Consider the following 20,286-nt stretch of genomic DNA (forward strand, 5'->3'; position numbering starts at 1 on the left):
TTTTTAAATGTCTGTTGGCATTTGTATTTTTTCGTATACTTTGCTCATTTTTCTGTTGGCTAGGTTGTCTTTTCCGTCATCTCACTGAACCTTGATTTTTCCCATCTAGAAAGTGAGGGAGGTTCAAGGCGCAGTCTTCAAGGCCCCTTCTACTTCTATAGTCTGTGGCCCAGGCCTGAGTGTCCTTGGAGTGCTTTTATTCTGTCAGGGTTCCTGTCTGCTCATGACCCTGCTGAGCCAGCATGAGATTGTAAATCCCATAGCTGAGGGTGAACTACACGAGGGTTGTTTTCTTCTTTTGTTTAGTTGTGTCTTCCTCTTTTAAAAAAGCAGGCTTGGAAATTACAAGGCAGAGCTGGGATTGAACTTCCTTTAAAGCTGCCTGTAGACATCAGGAATATTTATTTTTTCTATTTGTTTTAAGCCTGGGAAGACTGTGTGGTTTTCTCAACACTGTCCTGATGGAGCCCTGACCAGCAAGCGTGCAATGCCCCTAGCCCTAATGTGCCATTAATGATAGGTTAATGTACAGTATAATGTTTTTGGGACTACGGGTTCATTACACTTCTGAGTGTGAGGTCTTTCCACAGAGCGCCCAAGGTCCCATTGCATTATATCATGCAATAAAAATACCCTTTTCATATCACACACTAATAAACTGTATTTGAAATGCTGTCTGAGGGCACTGCCGTCTTGTCTATCGGCTGTGCACAAGTGCAACAGTTGGGATTCCTTTTATCTATTTTGTGTTTAGTTACATGGAATTCTGAACCCAGGGATGTCTGCTCATTCTTGTTTTAAATGGGGTATCAAGTTGGGTCTTTCAGCCTGCGACTCAGAAAGGGTTGTTTAATGAGTGGTGAGGGTCCTTATTACTTGGGGAGGAGGTCCCGGATTCTCTAGCCTGTCCACCCACATGGTATACATGTGGTATACAGCTAACAGGAAAGCTGGTCTAATGTCTTCCACATTCAGCACTGAACATGTGGTAGGTATTTCTAACACTTCTGTAGAAAAGGAGTATGACAAGTTCTGGCCATTGGTAGTCATGACTACTCACCTATTTCCATGATAGCCCTGTGCTCAGAATTTCACACACAGCCTTCCTGTGAGGCTGGTGCTGTCAAAATTCACGGAACTGGGAGGGGGCAACCTGCAGTGTCAAGAATAAAATCCTAGGAGGCACAGGCAAACTCACAGGGGGTCCCCCCTCACACCATAGACTCTCATCACAGAGTTCAGAGATGGAGCTGGGCTGGACCAAGTGCATGTGCTCTGTTAGTCTCTCATCCCTTCCTGTGAGTTGGTTTTGTCAGATGATTTTCATCTCAACAGTTAGCTGGTAGCAGAAGTGGCTTGGAAGCTTGTATTACTTAGAAAAGGAGTCTTATACATAAGCAAGGAGAAGGGCACCCGAATTCAGGAATGAGGCAAAGACTAGGATCAGGGTGCTTTAAATCATCTACCGCATACTTTTCTCCAGGGCAGACCGTGATGTCTACCTTTGTGAGGTAGGAGGTTATTTGTTGGAAAATAGTGACACATGAGGTCTCAGAATTTGGGCCCAGGCCAGACCCTGAGCTGCAGCCTGAAGCACTATCCTCACTGCTTTAGAGCTTCGTTGTCCTTGTTAATAAAGTAGCCTAACATCTACTTCCTACAGGGCTGCAGATCACATGAAATACCAAACATGAAAGCACCTCATTAGTACCTGGCATGGGGTAGGTGCTCACAATTGTCAGCTGTTATATTGCTGTTAGTACTACCTGATAACAAAAGGCACAGGCTTTGGAGCTGAATGTCCAGTTCAAATCCCAATTCTACCCTAGCCAGATCACTTAACTCTGTACCTGGTTGTTGAGTCCACAAATTGGAGGTTTCAATAATGCTGTCCAGCTAGTTCACAGGATCATAGTGACACTGGAATTGGATAATGAGCTTGAAAGCACTTTATGGAATGAAAAACCCTACTTTGTAAATATGTATACTTCTCTCTCCAGGTTAGCATGTTCAAACTGCATTAAATTTGAATAAATATCCTTATAGCAAAACCCATAAGCTGCTAAAAAGATTCACTGATCTGTCCCCCTCACCACCAGGGAGCATGTCATGGCCACATGTGTTCTTAAATTATATAAAAATCAAGGCAGTTCTTCTCACCTCTTCTTTTTTTTTTTTAAAGATTTACTTATTTATTTATTTATACAAGCACTGGGTACAGTCAGAAGCGCGGGAGGGTGAGAGAATTCATCAGAGTCAGAGTGGAGAGCAGAGCAGGCAGACTAACGAAATACACTGCTGAGGGGAGCAACGGGCGGCAGGAGAGGTCTGAGCGCCATGTGGGACCCTCGCCTGGCGGCTGGGGATCGAACCGGCGCTGCAGAGGCTGCGGGCAGCTTCGCAACCCAGCACTCAACCGCTGCGCCATCTGGGAGGCCCTTCTCACTTCTTCTTAACAACAGAGCAGCAGGGTCGAGCAGAGTCTGTGCTCATCTGGGTGGCTGCAAGGAGAATGAGCACCTGCAAGGGTGGAAGTGGTGCTCCCAACAGTGGTTGAAAGATCAAGGGACAGTGTTGAAGGGCCCACTTGGCCTGTAGCTAAGAAAATGATGGAAAGAAAAAAATTGGAAGCTGCTGAGACTGTCCTGCAAAAGACTAGACCTTTTGGGTCTAGGCAAAGTCTCCTTAATTGTTAGGAGAAGAGTATTTAAGTTTCAAGGATAATTAGTTTTTCTTTTAAGTGTTATTGGGTTGAACTAAATCTTTTGTTTTCAGATGTGGGGACTTCAGAACACTTATATAAGCCTCTCAGGGGTTAAATCTGTCCCTCGGCCTACCAGGACTTGAAAAATGTTACTCTGTATCAAGAAAACCAGAAGTGACAAGTTCATTTAAAAAGCCTGGTTTGTCATTGTTTATCTAATTTTCAGAGTTGACACAGAAAATGAAGCCAGCTGACACTCACTCTCTGACCAGCTCCCTGGCTCATTTCCCTGGTCCTTTCCTACCTGACCTTTGCAAATACAAAGCCCTCCAAACCCCAAAATATAAAACTTCCCACTGAGTTTCCAAGTTGCCCTGCAGTCATTCCAAGATTCTGTCATAGGATGCCATCCCTGATGTTATTAAAAAACACAAGATGAGGTTGTAAATCTGCTCTGGGAGGTATTTCGTTCTTCCCTCCACTTCGACCATAAATCTTAGAAGTAATCAAACGCTCTGCAAAGGAAGCCAAGATAAACTTGGGCCCTAAGTGGCCCCATTTGTCTTTACTGAATTCAGAGGATCTGAAGGCTTGCCTGCCTGCCTGCTGACGTCACACGCTGCTGCAGAAAGGCGGCCTGACCTAGCGGGTGCTTCCACCGTCCTGTGTCTGATGTCCATGGTCCAGCACTCCTAGGGGCGGTTCGTGTTCTCTCCAGCACCATCAGAAAGAAACTGCTCCGTATAAGGAAATTATTCAGCTAGCTGAAGCATATTCGTTACAAAATCAAAACTTTAAAAAAAGATTACAGATGAGAGGTCTTAGCAGATGCAGTATGCTTTTCCCTGCCGTGCCCTGAAACAGATTATGTGCCTCAGGATTTGGCTTCATGAAAACCTTTCTTTGCTCCTCATTATGAACATTGTCTATTCACAGTGTTCTGCTGTATCAGTGTTTCCCGGCACCAACGTACATTGACCCCAAGCTGGGTGGTTCTGTTTTTGTTGGAGGGGGAGGGTGGGGTCCTGTGTTGTTACTAGTAGATATCACTTCCTACCTCTGTCCTGTTCCTCCCTCTAGCAGCCCTCCCCTCTTCTTCTAGTGACTCTTTTATGCTTTAGGTTTGGAAAACAGACGTCAAACTTAGTATTAAGTCTAAAATACAAGAAAACTGGCTTGAGTGCAGACTGGAGGGACGAACAGTAATGTGGTCAAGTTCTAATTTAACTTGCAAACACTTAGTCTTGGCAAGGATGTCAAGTTATAGTGACCTGTAGATATGGGGCCTCTAGTTTTATAAACAGGCTTCTTTTTTTTCTTTTTACTAAAGAAGAGATTTCACTGAATGGGAAACCAAATGTAGAGGCAGGCACACAGGAGCCTCTCAATACATCCATGTGGAATTTTATTGAAGTAAAGTCTCCTTGTAAACTGGAGCATAACTACCAGGAGAAGCAAGCTTGTAAGGAAATAACTTTGTCCTTCTCGGCAGTGAAAATAGAGTTGGCCTCACAGGCTCCACAGCGGAGGCAGCCAGCTTATTTGTAACCAGATGAAGTGCACCAGCACTCCACGGCGCGCATGACCAGCGACACTGCCTCAGAAAACACAGGCCACCCCGTTCAGCACCACAGAAAACGCATTTCAGGCTTCCGTACATTTAATTTTCTTCAACATTACCTTGCAAACCACAGTAAATCAATAACAGAATAGTTAAGTACCACAGGTTCTTTGTGTGTTGTTTTAGAAAATATTGCTCAAGGCTAAAAGTGGCTTCTATTGATGATTTTTATTTGTGACTGGAGCACAAAATGATCAGAATTTTCAAATGGTCTGCTTCCTTCTTGAGGATTTCCTTAAAGGGGCGGGAGGGAAGACAGTTTCAAATGGAGAACATTGGTTGCTGATAGCAGAAGCTCTAGAGGAACTGGCAATTCTCAACCCTGTATTTTATCGAGTAGGCCTCATAGCTTTGGCCTTTGTATGCTTGTTTTCAAATTTTCCACAAGCGTTTCCCAGACAGCCCCTTGGACTCCATCACACCCACCCCAACAGAAACCCATCCCGCTGAATTGAGCAAGGCTTAGGAAACTCTGGGGCATCATCACAGCTGAAAATAGTAGAAAAGATGGCACTTTGGTCAAGTTATTTATGCAAAATGTTGATATCCAGTGCCTTAAGCAGTACTTTTTCTCTGTTTTTTGTTGATTTGATAGCATCAAAATTTTTCCACATTAGCGTCTGTCTTTGTGAAAAACTAGAAAAGCTGTTACTAAGGTGGATTTTAAGAAATAGCAACCTTGAACTAATTGAAACATTGGCTACAAAATGCTTTGAGAACTTAAAAGCATGATACCTGACTGGAAACCTGCAGCTCACCTGCCAGCCACCCCCCTCCACCCTTCTCACTGTTCCAGCATCTTCAAATGTGTTGACCTCATGCCATTCAAGTGGTATGTCATTTTTTGATTTTTGCTGCATTTGTGGTTATATATCTGTACATCATTCCTGATGTGTGCTCGCGTCTTCTCTTTACCAACTTTGTCAGAGGCTAGTCTACTTTATCAATCCATTTTAAAAAAGCCAATGAATGTTGTGTTGAATTGGTGATCTCTTTGATAGTTCTTTATTCCTTTGTATTCTTTATTATTTACTGTCTTATGTTTTCTTTGGATTTACTTTTTGTTCGTTTCATAATTATTGAATTGGATAGCTCATAAATTTCTAATCATTTTCCCCTAATATACACATACACAGCTATAAATTGCCGTGTAAGTATTACTTTAGCTGCATCCCACAGACATTTATGTGCAGCATTTTCATTGCATTCAATTCTAAGCAAATGCCCATTTCAGTTAGCATTTCTTTTTGTGACCCATGATTTAGAAGTATTTATTTTCACTACTCAGAGGTGTTTTGTTACCTTGTGATTGTTGTCTACTTTTGGCCACAATGGTCAAAGTACATATTCAATACACTATTTCTCATTTGTTGAGAATCCCTTACTATATAGTTGATTTTTTTTTTTTTAACCGTTCTCTTTGCTTAAAAAGAAAGTCTTTGTTGAATGAGGTTTCCTCTTCACATCCTTTTGGTCAGACTTGCTAACTATGCTACATAAATGTTTTGTTGCCTTACTCATTTTCTATCTGCTTTATCCATCAATTGCTAAAAGAGCTGTGTTAAAATGGCCCACTACTCCGGTGACTTTGTCTACTTCTCTATGCCATTCTGTCAGTGTTTACGTTAAGGCTACAGTGTTGCATTAAGGCTTAAGTCAAAAAATATGATGTCTTCGTACCTTTATGTAGTGGCTCTTTTTTATCTGATATTAATATACCTGTGCTATCTTAGAGGAGCTAGTATTTCTTTGCATTGTTTTTACTATCCTTGTGCTTTCATCATGTCTGTTTAAATGGATCTCTGCACTTTGTTAATGTTTTTAATTTAATTTTCTCTAGCACTGTTTTAATTGATTGTTAAATCATTTATATGTATTGCTTATTGGCATACTTGAATTTTTTCTACTATACTATTCTGTTCTTTCCCTCTATTACAGTAGACTCCCACTTTACAATCAGTTCACTATACAATCATACAATTTATGATGAACGCTTCTTATTAAAATGTAATTTACTTTATGATTTAACATTCATATTACTATTGTCACCAACTAGACCATATGAGTGGGGCATTTGTGGGTGGGACATTTAATAATTGTTAGCATTTGAGCCTATCATGATGTATTTATTGGTTTGATGGTCTTTTGTCACACTGGTCCACAATTTTTTTTTTTAGTAAAGTATAAAAATGTTTTGTTTTTTAGTCATTATGTATCCTTTCATACAAGTGGTTGTTGTTGGATTATGTCAAAATATTGTGCTAAACTATAACCATGACTCGTAAAGAGCATATTAGAAAGAAAAGTTGTTGTTTTTTTTAAAGATTGATTTATTTATTTATACAAGCGGTGGGTACAGTCAGAAGCACAGGAGGGTGAGAGAATTCACCAGAGCCAGAGCGGGGAGCAGAACAGGCAGACCGAAGAAGTACACTGCTGAGGGGAGCAGCGTGCGTGACAGGAGAGGTCTGCGCGCCATATGGGACCCTCACTTGCTGCCCGGGATCGAACCGGCGCTGCAGAGGCTGCCGGCAGCCCCGAGCCCAGCGCTCAACTGCTGCGCCACCAGGGGAGGCCCTAGAAAGAAAAGTTTAATTAAATTGAAATAAGAAATTATTTTTAAAAAGCATGATGATGGTGTAAAAGTTAGTGAATTGGTACAAGACTTTGGTTTTCCCCACCCACTCTGTTAGTCAACTCTAAGCAATTTAAACTACTTATATTAGAAAATTCTATTTTTAATGTCAAAATCAAATTTCATTTAGTATTTTTGGGGTTTTTTTAATTGTACAAATCATAGCATTATATAAGCTTAGTTTTGTGCCAAATTTTTCAAATTATGCTTAGAGCAAATTACACGATATTAGTTTATTGTTGGGTACACTAATAAAGAATGTGGTATCATGTCTGTAGAATTGAATAGTATCATAAAGTGGGAATCTATGTACTTTTGGCTTTTTTCCTCTTTTCTCCATTCCACTGGATTATCTTTTTCTTTCCATTGGTTTATAAATAATTTTCTGCTTCAAACCTCATTGATATTGATATTATCCCTAAATTTTTAATTTAGGTTAGCAAAAAGTAATCACTAAATATACTCTCCTCCCAATAACACTCAGCCTCAGGCTCAATCTCTCACCTTTCTGTTAGGTAGCCTTAGCCTCAATTGCCTAAGATAAACAAATAGCAGTTTAATACATCAGAGCATTTCCCACTCATGTAAAAGTAGGAAGCCACGTACCCAGACTGGTGTGGCAGTTCCTTCTATTTTACCAGCCAAAGAGCATTTGCACTCCAGCCAACAGGAAAGGGAAAAAACTTGGAAACCCTCACCCCCTCTTTTAAGGACAGTTCTAGGAATTGAAACACCATATGTGCACACGCGGCATTGGTCAAAACTAGCTGCAAAAAAGGCTAGGCAGGCAATGGCTTTGCTGGGTAATAGTGTTCCCTACTGAAAGCAGGATTGTAATAAGAATATTGAAAGGTGGGGCCTCGCTGGTGGCACAAGGGGTTAATTGTCAGCACTGTGAGGCTATCGGCAGCCACTGGAGCACAAGTTCTATCCCTGGCCAGGGAGCTACCCACATGGCACAGGAGACCACTCCTGTCTCACCCGCTGCTCCCCTCAGCAGTGTGTTTCAGTAGATCTGCCTGTTCTGCTTCCCACTCTCTCTGGTGAATCCTCTCACCACCACCCCCACCTCTGGCCTGTACCCCAATTCTTGTATGCATAAATAAATAAATATTTTTTTTAAATTCTAGGGCCTCCCTGGTAGCCTAGGGGTTAAGTCTCAGCACTATCACTGCTATGGCCAGGGAACTAACCCACATATGGCACAGCAGACCTCTGTTGTCTCGCCTGCTGCTCCCCTTAGCAGTATATTTCAGTAAATCCATCTGTTCTGCTCCCCACTCTGTCTCTGGTGAATCCTCTGACCCCCCACACTTCTGGCCTACACCCCAGTTCTTTCTATGCAAAAATAATAATAATTCTCCCTCTGCTGTGCTCTAGGTAATTCTCTCAGCTGTTCTTCCATCTTACTAAGTCTCTCATCAGCTCTACCCATTCTGCTATCTGGGTCACCCACAGTTTCTTTTATTTCTTCCAATAGCTGAATGTTTTATTTCTATAAGTTATTATTTGACTCTTTTTCAAATATCTCTTTTCTCTTTTTCATAATACCTTGTTCATAGTATCCTCTTCTATGCTGTGATCTTTTCAAGTATACATTTTCTTTCCAATAATTTCTGTTGTCTCAGTTCTGAGAGTGTTGTCCTCCTTTTGTTGTGTCTGCTGACTCTTGTCCATGCTGAATTGTTTCCTCACAATTTTTAGAATTTAATTGAAGCTTATACTGGGTGAAACTTATTACTATAGAAATTCTTGAATTTCAGAAGTATTGCCCTAGAGTGGCTTTTCATAGGCTTCTAAGACACACCTCAGTATTATTAGATCAAGATCAGTTTAATTTAGCCTGGGTTCTCAGGTCACAGAGGTGCCCAGGGTTGTGTCTTGTTTTTTAAAATCCTGGGCAACTCTCCTTTAATTCTTCATCCCTTTAGCTGATGGGCAGCTCTTTCCAGCTCACCCTTTGGTAGTCCCAGCTTCGCTCAGGGTGTCAGGGTCAGTTTCCTGAAGCAACCTTGTCTTCTCTTTCTGCCTACTTCTTCACTTTCCAGGTCCGCCATCCCTGGAATCAGTAGCTCCCCTTAGGGCCACAAGACTACACTCACAAACTGATCACTCTGGTTTTCATTTCCCTCTTCATTTTTTAGCACTTGTAGATTTCTGTTAGTTCTTATGAGTTCAGCCATGCTTTTGAAAAGCAGATGACAAGGTAACAGAGCTAGGGATTTGGGGCAAGTCTTTTCTGTTATCTTAGCTTCTCTCGTATCTTCATTCACTTTCTGTCAGAATCCATTCTGCTTCACTTAGCAAACTTACTGCACTCCCACAGTGTGCCAGAAATTGTGCTGCTTCTCATTGCCTCCCCCCACCCCGCTTCTATGCCCTCACATGCCTCCCCACACACACAGTCAAGTTCAAAGAGGTCAAATCTCATGAGGTAAGAATAAGAGAGGGCAGGAGCTCTGTGTCTTTAAACCTCCACCACCACACAGCTATCACCCTAAAAAGGCAAACCTTGACCTTACAGGTGCCTGTAACTGGCCCCGCAGTCACTGCTGGACATGCTGCAGGTTCAGCCTCTCATGTGAGAGTCCTCAGCATTATTGGCGCAAGACCTCCACTCTCCCTCTGGTACCCTCTGTTCCTGACTGCTCTGAGCACCTTTCAGCATCCTCCCTGCTGCTACCTCTGCTTTCCTAGCAGGGCATCCACCACAGCCCCCCTTAAGCAGACCGCTTTGCACTCACATGGGTCAGCTCCCTCCAATACACACTTCTGTGTGCTGGTCTCTCGAGTTTTTACACCTTTCTCCATGGCCCCCTGAAGTCCTCCTGTGCCCCTCCTTGCACCATACTTCACTGGCTTTGTGACTGCCCTGTAAGTACAGGCCCTAGAATGACTCCCAGAGACCTCTGGAAACATCTTGTTCTTTCTGTGGGTCATTTTCTGACCAATTACTCTGTGTAGGAACACATAGATCTGCTCAGATGAAAGGTGGAGAACGCCTTGACCCTTTTAGATGCCTGTGTGCAGTCTAGGATGGCTAGAGGTAAGCAATTTGCTGCTAATAATTGAATATTTGGGGAGAAACATCTATTTCTGTAGCAATTGTGAAGAATAAACTTGGGGAGGTTGATTGAAATGGCATGTCACAGCTGCAAACCATTTCTGAGGTCTTAAAAGAAAACGAAGAGCTGGATGGGACCCCCACCCACCCCCAGCCAGAGAAAAGCTTTAGAAATCAGAGGCTAAGAATGTCCATGGCCAGAACAGATGCCTTGCCTCAGAAAGCTCTATGCCCATGCCATTTACCAGGTTAAGCTGGGCCAGGTAGCAGGCAGGTTCCACCATAGCTGTTTGGAGATGAGACTGGGGCCTCTTCCTGCCACGCCGCCAAGTGCATCCTGTGTGGAGGGGTGGCCACCACCCTCCCACCATCCATGTCAACTGTGAAGCACCCTCTGTGCTCAGTTACCTCATTTGGCCTCACAACCCATCCAGTAAGGAAGAGGAAGGGGCAGTGTTCTGTGGAAGACAGGAGCCAGCAACAGCTTCCCTGTGTTCAAAACCAGCTGAGAAATAAGAACAGGAAAAGACAGAAAGGAGGTAGCCGCTTTTCTTCTATAAAGATCTGGATTGCAGGGCCTCCCCTAGTGGCGCAGGCGGTTGAGCGCCGCTCTGTAAAGCTGTCCACAGCCTCTGCAGCGCAGGTTCAATCCCAGCTGACCAGCGAGGGTCCCACATGGCGCGGCAGACCTCTCCTGTCTCACCCGCTGCTCCCCTCAGCAGTGTATTTCATCAGTCTGCCTGTTCTGTTGCTTACTCTGTCTCTGGTGAATCCTCTGGATTGCAGGATGTGCTTATGTGTGTGGCCCTGTGGCCTCCTGGGCACTTACCCCGAGTCCAGTCAGAGGTGAAAAGCTATAGGCCTCTCCCGTGGTTGAGAACCTGCCTGGAAGCTGCCCATGAGGGGAAGCCCAGAACACCCCCCCCCCCACCTGCTGGCAGGCGGCTCTGAGACCACATTCTAGTTGGGCCACTCCCCTGCTGGGGACAGGGCCCAGGAGGGAGTGAGGACAGTAATCCCTCCAGGTAGCGTAATAAGAGCTCCCCCATTTGGTATTCTCCCTCTCATAGGCAAGGTGATTGTGGGATGGCCCAGAGGCTTACAGACCCTCATCCAGCACTCCTTGCACTTCCCCACATAGGGGCAGGGAGAAGAGCTTTTATGGAGGAGCCATCTTCTCCCTGCTGAGTCACTCCTGGGGCCCCTTTCAGCCTCAATCCCAGCCTCCTCCTTCCCTGTTCCCCCTGTTGATTAACCTGGTCACAGCCCCAGCGGTGATCATGACTTATTATCGCATGTAATTAATACTATAAAGGCTGCCCACCTGCCCTGCCACTTGTCTGCACTTTAGCAGACATTGGATGTCTGTAAGTCCTTCCATAAATTATTTAACTTCTATGAACTTATCTCCCGGGTAAGTATGGATGAGATTGGTAGTTGGAGGACGTGAGCAGGGAAATGCTTTTTATTATGTAAAATTAATGAGATTCTCAATATAGAAAAAGGAGGATTTGGGGGGCATAAATGTGCTAGTATTCATTGTAGACACTTATTTTTTCTTTTTTTGTTAAGATTTATTCATTTATGCATACAAGAGCTGGGATACAGGCCAAAGGTGTGGGGTCGGGAGGGGTTGGGGGAGAGGATTCACCAGAAACAGAGTAGGAAACAGAACAGGCAGACTGACTGAAATACACCGCTGAGGGGAGCAGTGGGCAAGACAGGAGATGACTGCTGGGCCATGTGGGTAGCTCCCTGGCCAGCCGGGGATCGAACTTGTGATGACAACTTGGGATGCGATGGCCGCTGATAGCTTCCTAGTGCTGTACTTAACCCCTTCTGCCACCAGGAGGCCCTTGTTCTTTCTTTATAAAGTCATTCTTGAGATGTCTCTTGAAGGACCCTGTCATTGTTTGTTCCTGATAATGATTTTGTTCCTGATATTGTCTCAGTAACATAGTATCAAAGAAGTCCTGATTCGCCAATTACCTTCTTAGCTCAAGCTGTTAAAAATATGTAGAAGCTTGGGCCTCCCCTGGTGGCGCAGCAGTTGAGCGCTGGGCTGCGCGCAGCCTCTGCAGCACCGGTTCGCTCCCCAGCCGCCAGCGAGGGTCCAACAACAAAAAAAATATATGTAGAAGCTTACAAAAAGACTAGAAAAGAGTTTTGTTTCAAACCCCAGTCACTGACAGTAACTTGTAACTTCATGTGAGTTGTTCGTGGTAACTCGGCTGGTCAGATGAGAGGTACTCAGCATGCAGGAACTGAGCCGTCAGGCACACCAGCTACTTAACCCACACCCACGTGGTGACCACCGGCAGACCAGCTTTCTGGGCGCCAGGTGGACATTACAGCCCTGAGTTTCCCCAGGTGACCCGTGCATCACAGCATAGGAGAATCACTGACGTGCACAGATCTAACAAGTGGACTGATTTTGTCCTAAGAGAAAGTGAAGTTAACATCACAGCACAGAGGAGCACACCACCAGTATTCAGTGTAACAGCGAGAGGTGAACACAGCTGAGTATGTGTTTTTTAATTGTGCAAATACAGTTAAAAATACATCCTAACCTCTTGAATCAAGCATCTGTAGTAACCCCACCACTGTCACATGCTGGGGGGTGACTCTGCCATCTCTGAACCCCACGCAATCCTAACGCTCTTCCATTTTACTTCTGAGAAGGGGCTGAGTGTCACCCCTGCCTCCAGCGCTGGACACCTAAAGAGACGTGCAGGGAGACTTCCAGCAAGGAAAACTGACCTGATGGGCAGGGGCTTGACATTGGGGCCCTCTAGGCCCTCAGATCCCCTCTCACAGGCACCATCTAATTACAGGACGGTCCCCACCAGCTCACATGAGCAGCCTGTTGGACTCTGCTTGTTTGGGACTTGGCTGGAGTGTAGCTGGGCCAGGCCTGCTTGCTTAAACAGGCTCATGGGTCTGTGGCATTCTCTCCCAGACAGTGTCCTTGGTGGGAGAGGAGGTGCTGGTCACCTAAGCTCCCCCTGAGGGAGAGGAGGCCTGTGGTAGAGAGTGCTCCCCTGAGGAGTCCAGAGTAGCTTCAGCTTGCAGAGCCGTCTCCCTAGACTGGCCCCCATCCACTCCCCGGCCTTCCAGCCTACTGTGTTCTCAGCCCAGCTCCCGGTAAAGCTCTGTAACTTAGGGGTCAATCCAACCCACCTTTCTGGGTGGTTGCTATGTAATTAGACTGCTCTGCCTACAAGTGGCTTCTAGTCCAGTGTTAGGGTAAGATGGGTTCAAATGACAATACAGGTGTTCTAGCACAGCTTTGTGCAGGAAAAGATAGTGTTTCCTGGCAGGAGACGTGAAGGAAGGCTCCGCAGAGGTCGCTCTCAGCTTTGGGTGCCGTCTGCTACTGAGCATCCTGTTTTTGGTGGTTCTCTCCCCTTACCTACAGGGTCTAGTCTCTGTAGAGTGGGAACATTTCTTTCAGGCCCTGAACCTCCATTTTCTGGGCTTTTCTGGAGTCTAGACACAAAGACAAGGAATGGAAACCAAGGGAGCTGGGGTTGTCAATGCATCACCCGGCTCCCGCACCCAGGGCCAGCTGTCCTTAGGCAGGTGCCACCCCCTCCTGCTGCCCTGACTTTACAGGTGACCTTGCCCCATCTGTAAAGGGGAGTGAGGTGAGGAAGGACTGCATTGTGGCTGAGGACGTGGGCTCTGGAGACAGCACCACGTTCAAGCCCTGTGGCCTGTGACCACAGAGCTTAATCCTTCAGTGCTTTAGCTTCCTCAGCTATAAACTGAAGATAATGTTATGCTTAACAGAGTTGCTGAGTATTAAATAAATTATTCGATAAAAATTGCCTGATATGCAATTTTGAGCAGGGAGGACAAAGTATGCCTTTTGCCACCCTAATTTCAGTTCAGTTAAAAATTACTTGTTGAGCACCTATAACATAGAAGATACTCTTGTGAAAACAGAAATTTAAAACCCACTCTGCCTGGCCTCAGGAAGCACAGTAGGGTGACATCGTCGTGGCAGAAGGGAGTCCTGGATTCAGACACTGTCTGCCACTTTCTAGCTCTGTGACCTCCCTTAAGAGTATCATGTCTTGGTGCCTTGCTTTTGTCTATAGTTGGGAACCCAGGGAGGGCTCAAGGCCATGTGCAGCTGTAAGGCGGCCAGCTGGCACACAGCAGGTGCTTGGTGAGTGGATGCAGGTATAGTGAATATACAGATCACTCTGTCAGGCCATGGGCCTACTCCTGACCAAGAACCTGCCTTCTACCTACCAGGCATGGCAGCCACACCAGCCAGGTATTAATGATTCACATGGATGCTGTTCTTGAGAAAATTAGACAAGAAAAAAAAGTGTGGAGACCCCAAATAGATAAATTCGTATTTGGAAAGAAACGCGAAGTCCATCTGAGGGCAGAGAATGAGGTGTCAGTGAGTGAGCACTGGACTACGAGTCCAGATGCCCAAGCCTCAGGCAGCACCTCCCCACCTGGGTGCCTCAGAGCTGGGGTTTCCTGCCAGAACTCTGTCTCCTCCAGCAGGAGGGAAGAGCGCTGTTCAGTGGGAAGTGCTCAGGGTGTCCTGCGGCCACTTGTCAGAAAGGCATCTCATCATGATGAAGCAGGCGGGGAAATTAGGGATGTTATTACAGAAGTAGTCAGACTCAAGGGAGATACTGACACGAATGTCCAGATGAAGGAGAGAGGGTTTGAACGGCCACAGTTCCTCCCTGAGTTACGAAGCTTCACCAGTGCCCTTCATGGTAGGGAGGAGGGGGAGGGGGTCTGCACCAGCTGATGCCAGGCGTTCGCCTGTTGTTGACTGTCTCTCACTCTCCCCCGCGTCCCACTTTTGGGTCCATCCTACCTCTTGCAATCCCATCCTTTTCCCTTCATTATGTCTCCATCTTCTGTGGCGAAGTTTGTGGACCATAATACCTCAACCCTCCCCCATTTAATTGTTGCAATTGGCCCTGAGAGAATCCAGGAAATGAGAGTGGATCCCACTGCCTGGGACGAGGCCGGCAAGATCACTCAGCTGCTCCAGCCTGGCACACACCCTGCAGTGGCTGCTCGCACATTCCACAAGGAGAAGAGAGACCCGGTGTCTGGGATGTCATCTTGCATGGGGGATGCTTGACCAGCAGCGTAGTGGGGTCCTGGCTCCAGGAAGATGGGCCCCGCCACACTTCCACAGCTCCTGTAGCATGCTAGGGCTGTGCAAGAGCTTCTCTGCTCCTGCAGACCTCTGCCTGGAAAGATGTACCTTCACTTAAGTACAGAGGAGGGTCTGGCTGCAGGGACCTGCAGGCCTCCATAGGCCACCTGGAGCCCCCAAGAGGGGCTTTAAGGTCAGCTCTCTGGGTGCAGGTACAGAAGAGCTCCTGGCCCTGAACCATGTTGTGACTTCAACCTAGCTGCTGACCTGGATGACATCCACCAGTGTCCTGTTTCCTCTTCTGGAAGGTGGGTGCACATAACCACATGCACCTCGGAGTGAGCATGGGGATTCAGTGGAGAAATCAGGGCCAAACCATGGCAGGTGCCTGGCACATGGCACCCAATCCGTGCTGCTCAACTCAGTGGTGTCCAGTGTCCAGTTTGCATCCGTCTCCTGGCATCAGGCCTTGCCAGGATGTCTGGACCATCCTGCTCTGCCTGAATCTACTCAGGCCTGTCTTATGGGCATCTGAGGGTGGCCAAGTGATTCTCATGCTTTTCCCATAATTGTCCATCAGATTTTGCTTGCTCAGTGAACTTAGGAGAGGTCCCTGCATTGTGCATGTCACGAGGCTGAACACGTGCCCATTGTAGTCTAGGGAGAAGGGGAGAATGCACCCTGCCACAGGGCACAGGCCAGAGAATGCACCAGAGCAGAAACCAGTCAGCCCCAGCTCTCCAAACCTCAGTTTCCTCTTCTATAAAATGGGGTGATTGTTTGCTTCCCACATGGGACTGATGGGAGGAGAGAATGACCTGCCGCCATGACAGAGCACCTGGGTATTCAGACTCACAGCTGCAGTCTTGGGCCCACCTCTGGCCAGGCAGGCCTGAATGGTGTGGCAGAAATAAGGCAAGGGGGGAATTGCAACGGATGTTGATTCTCTATCTCATTCCACCCCAGGTTGAGCCCCTTGACACTGGGTTTGGGTTCCATAGACTTGTGGTCCAGACCCAGCTCTGGGGCCCAGGCAGGGCAACTGTGAGCCCATGACCTCCGTTTCCTCACCTGTGGAGATGATCTCACTCTCCCAGCCCCGGACCCTGCAGGCAGGTGTGCAGCCTGGGGCGGTGTCCTGGGGCCTTCCCGCCACTCCCCCTGCTCTCACTCCTGCACACAGGCACTTGGCACATCCAGTCCCGAGGTGGCCCAAGCTGCCCACAGCTCAAGTCCACATGGCTTAGCCCAGATGCAGAGACAGCCCTGGCTGTCCCCTCCATCTCCATCTGTCTGTCTCTCTTCTCTGTCTTCCCCTCCAGTCCCCCTTTCATCCCTCCCAACAGTAACTGGGGGTGAAACTGCCGGTCCAGGTCACTCCCTTGCAGGGTGGTGTAAGACATCGGGATACACAGGAGACAGGAGTCATCTCCCAGACAAGGAGACCGGAAAGGGGTGGAGTCTCCCCCTGAGCGGTGGATGCCCACCCTCTCCTCCTCCGGGTTCCAGGGCACTTGGGCAAATGTCCCCTGCAGCGCAGCCATCAGCCTTCCTGTGATGTGGAGGAATGCCTCCTCTCCCTCCTGCAGTTCCGCTCTGCTTGTTCCCGAACAGATGATAACAGAGATGGAGCATATGGGCCCCAAAGTCACCGGGCATTCTGGGAAAGTGACACTGTGCTACCCCGGGCTGAGGAGGAGGGGGCCCCTCGCTCCTGAGCACAGCTTCTCCCTTTGTTCTTCAGAAGGGCACAAGGTCGCCTCTCCAGAGCCTCCCGGAAAGGAACGGTGCACATTCAGACTTCGGGAAGAATTGCTTCTCTCTAGGCAGCCATTCGGGAAGGCAGACCGAGGGAGGGCAAATCTGGGAGGGAGAACACGTGGGAGCCAAGATAGAGTCCTCCTGGGCCCCCAGCCATCACCCAGGCCCCTGCTGCCTTCCTAGAAACCCACCTAACCTGGCCTCCACTCCCCTCCCCCCGCGGCAATCTGCACGGCATCTGTTCCCTTGGAGATGCTGCAGGTGTGTTGGGAGGTGCCACGGGAGGCGCCCAGCTGTGGACCCTGGACTGGGTGCTTTGGCACCCTTCCTCCCTGCGCCACTGACGGTGATGTGTGTGCCTCTGAGCTAGACCGTGTAGGCTGCTCCCCAGCATGGTTTTCCTTGCCCGAAATAAGAGCCGGCTAAAGGGACACAGGGTCAGCCCTGGGTGGGGGGGCCTGGGTGCGCTTCCTTCCTGTCCTGAGATGCCTGATGGAGCAGGTGCATTCCCTCCTGCGGCCTGGGCCACAGCCGCGCCCACAGACACTGGGCTTAGGGCTGCCAGGGCATCTGAGTCTCCTGTCTCACAGCTCTCCTGGCTAGGTGATGAGCTCCTTGTGAGGCCCCTCAGAGTTTCAGGTAGAGTCAGACCTGGAGCTGAGATGTGCTGGGAAAGTGGCCCTGAAAGCCCCGCCAGGAGGGAGGCAGGACAGGGCTCCGAACACTGGGGAGGCAGGGGAGCTGGGGCTGGCAGGCTGGACGGGAGGGAGCAGAGGAACTGGGAGTAGAAAGAAGGTAACAGGGAGTCCCCCTTCTGCTCCCACACTGGCTCCCTGAATCCGGGGCTACAGAGTCTTCAGGAGGGGAAGGAGCTTCCAGGTATACGTTCCTTAGCTGGGACCACTAAGGAAGAGGAAGGAAGAGACCCTTTGCAGTTTTCCTTTCACTTTAGGTGGGTCACCAGGATGACCCTCTGGCTGCCCATTTCTTTCTTTTTTTTTTTTTATTTATGTATACAAGAACTGGGGTACAGGCCAGAGTTGTGGGGGGTGAAAGGACTCACCAGAGACAGAGTGGGAAGAGAATGGGCAGACTGAAATACACTGCTGAGGGGAGCAGCAGGTGAGACAAGAGAGGTCTGCTGTGCCATGTGGGTAGCTCCCTGGCCAGGGATCGAACTCATGCTGCAGTGGCTGCAGACAGCTTCACAGTGCGGTGTCTTAACCCGTTACACCACCAGGGAGGCCCCTGGCTGCCTGTTTCTTGCTGAACCTTCCTGGGAACTCTTAGGAGGTATGAGTGTGAATCTTGCTTCTTCAGGATGGGGGAGGGGACTGGCTAAATATACATGGCCTGCCTGTGGGCTAATTAGGTTAGAGCCCAAACAGGCCACGTGGAGATGGTATTGACCCCTCCAAAGTCCAGCCCAGGCCCAGAGTGGATCAGCACACACCAGCACAATCTCCTTCCTGGCCCTGACACAGGGATGGTGACTTGTTCATAGGAAACGTTAGACAAAGAAGAAACTAGAAAGATTGACATACGATCCTCTGGTATCTGGGCAGAACTGGCCTGAAAGGCTGGCAATGCAGGTGCCAGGGCTTGCCGACCAGCTCTTAGAATGGGACAGGCCCAGGCAGCACGGAGTGAGGTCAGGTCCTCCCCCGCCCAGAGCATTGGTGCTGATGGGGCCGTCAGGGAAGGGGGAAGGGATGAGGGCAGCCAGAGCCCTAGCCGGGCTGCCACTACTCACTAGGCCTTGGTCACTGTACTGTGCAGTGGGGTGATGGCTGCCCCCTCCGCTCGCAGGCTTTGGGGGCAAAGAAATAAGGTCCAGACTGAGACTGGGCCCGGGCCAGTGTGGTGAAGCGCCGGGCCCGGGGATGCCTGTCACCGCCTGCTCCTCTTCTCCACAGGGCCACCCGTTCATCGTGCAGTTCAACGACGGAAACGGCGCTGTGGTGTCCATGTGGGTGTGCAGGGCGCTGGAGGAGAGGCGGAGCCAGCAGGCGCCCCCGTGAGCCTGCCATGGGGCGCTGAAAGCCCAGACTGGTCACCAAGGGGACGACCTGCCTGCGGCACCCCCTCTCCATTTACTGTCTACACCAGAAGAGCTTTGCTGTGCCTCGGCCCCCCTGCTCTCACCTTAGACTCTGTCTGAAGATGGCCTGGCCTGGGGCACCCTCCAAGGTGACCAGCCCTGCCAGGGCAAGCACTTCCCTCCGGTCTGGACGCACTGACTGGTGGGGTCGGGGGGTGTGGCGTGTGGGACATAAGAACCATGCCTCCTTTGCCCCGGTTCTTCCTTTCTCCTAACATACACCTTTGTAAAAGGTCAGGCCCCATCAGCGTCACTGATGGGAATAAAGTGTCAGTGCTCTGTAACTGCCTCCCCCATGAGGGGTGCCCTATGCAGGGAGTCTGCTACCCACTCAGGGTTGGGGGCTGGGGCTCCGTTTCAGTGCCACCCCTGTGCCTGGAGCTGCCCATCCCCAGGCACCTGTAATCAAGCACCCTGAACCAAGCCCCATGGCAGGAGTGGCCGAGCCAGCATCAGCGCTGGGCGCTCAGGACCCCACTCAGTGATCCAACCTGGGTGGTGGGGAAGGAGGGCAGGAGACAGAGAGCTGGGAAGAGAACCCAGTGGTTTTGAGACCCTACTACCACCTCCCCCAGGCCTCCACCCCAAGGGTAGGGGGTGCGGCCCTTGACCCCATACTCAGAGAACCTCTCACCTCTGGCCATGCATAGCCACCCTCTCAGGTAATCCTCTCAAACACCCACCACGTAAGTGTGGTTACCCCCATCTGACAGGCCGGGAACGCAGGCTCAAGAGACTCAGGCCTCCATGTGGAGATCTGAGTGGCATCTGGACATATCGAAGAGTAGACTCCCAAGGCCACACATAGTTCAGAACCTTCTCTATCACGTTTCCCTCTCCATGATGGTGCCTCCTCCCCCCACCACCACCAGTGCCCAAACTCAAATGCTGGGACCCAATTTTGACTTTCTCTTTCACGCCGCTTACCTCCCCCACCTGGAAGTCCTGTCGTCTTTGCCTTCAAAATGTATTGTTCCATCCCTTCTCCCCTGGTGTGAGGCACCACACCTGGGCCACTGCCAGCCTCCTTGCAGGCCCCTGCTCCCACCCTGCCCCTGCTCTTAGAGGAAGCAGTTAACACAAAGCAGGTGGGGGCCTGCCCCCTCAGAGACTCTCCCCGTTCACCGAGGACACGGCCTGAGACCTGTAGTCTGTCCCCATTATCTCTGACCTCAACTCCCATCACCCCCAGCTCCTCTATTGCCACACCTCACCTCCTCGCTGACCCTTGAACATCTAGGCACTCACCCCGCCTCA

At 48.8% G+C, this 20,286-nt stretch overlaps 1 protein-coding gene across 3 annotated transcripts in view; it reads left to right on the forward strand.

The window, feature by feature from the left end:
- MAP2K5 (mitogen-activated protein kinase kinase 5) overlaps positions 1–18,949 on the forward strand; it is a gene marked incomplete at both ends in the record, with an annotated part of 240,785 nt that extends 221,836 nt beyond the window's left edge. For all 3 annotated transcript variants that reach the window (XM_084240847.1, XM_084240848.1, XM_084240849.1), the window contains one exon: positions 18,845–18,949. In XM_084240847.1, the coding sequence (XP_084096973.1) occupies positions 18,845–18,949 (105 nt within the window). The remainder of the gene's footprint in view (positions 1–18,844) is intronic.
- Positions 18,950–20,286: the final 1,337 nt, after the last annotated feature.

The sequence above is a fragment of the Talpa europaea genome (genome assembly GCF_964194135.1).
Source record: "Talpa europaea genome assembly, chromosome: 8".
NCBI classification, from domain to species: domain Eukaryota; kingdom Metazoa; phylum Chordata; class Mammalia; order Eulipotyphla; family Talpidae; genus Talpa; species Talpa europaea.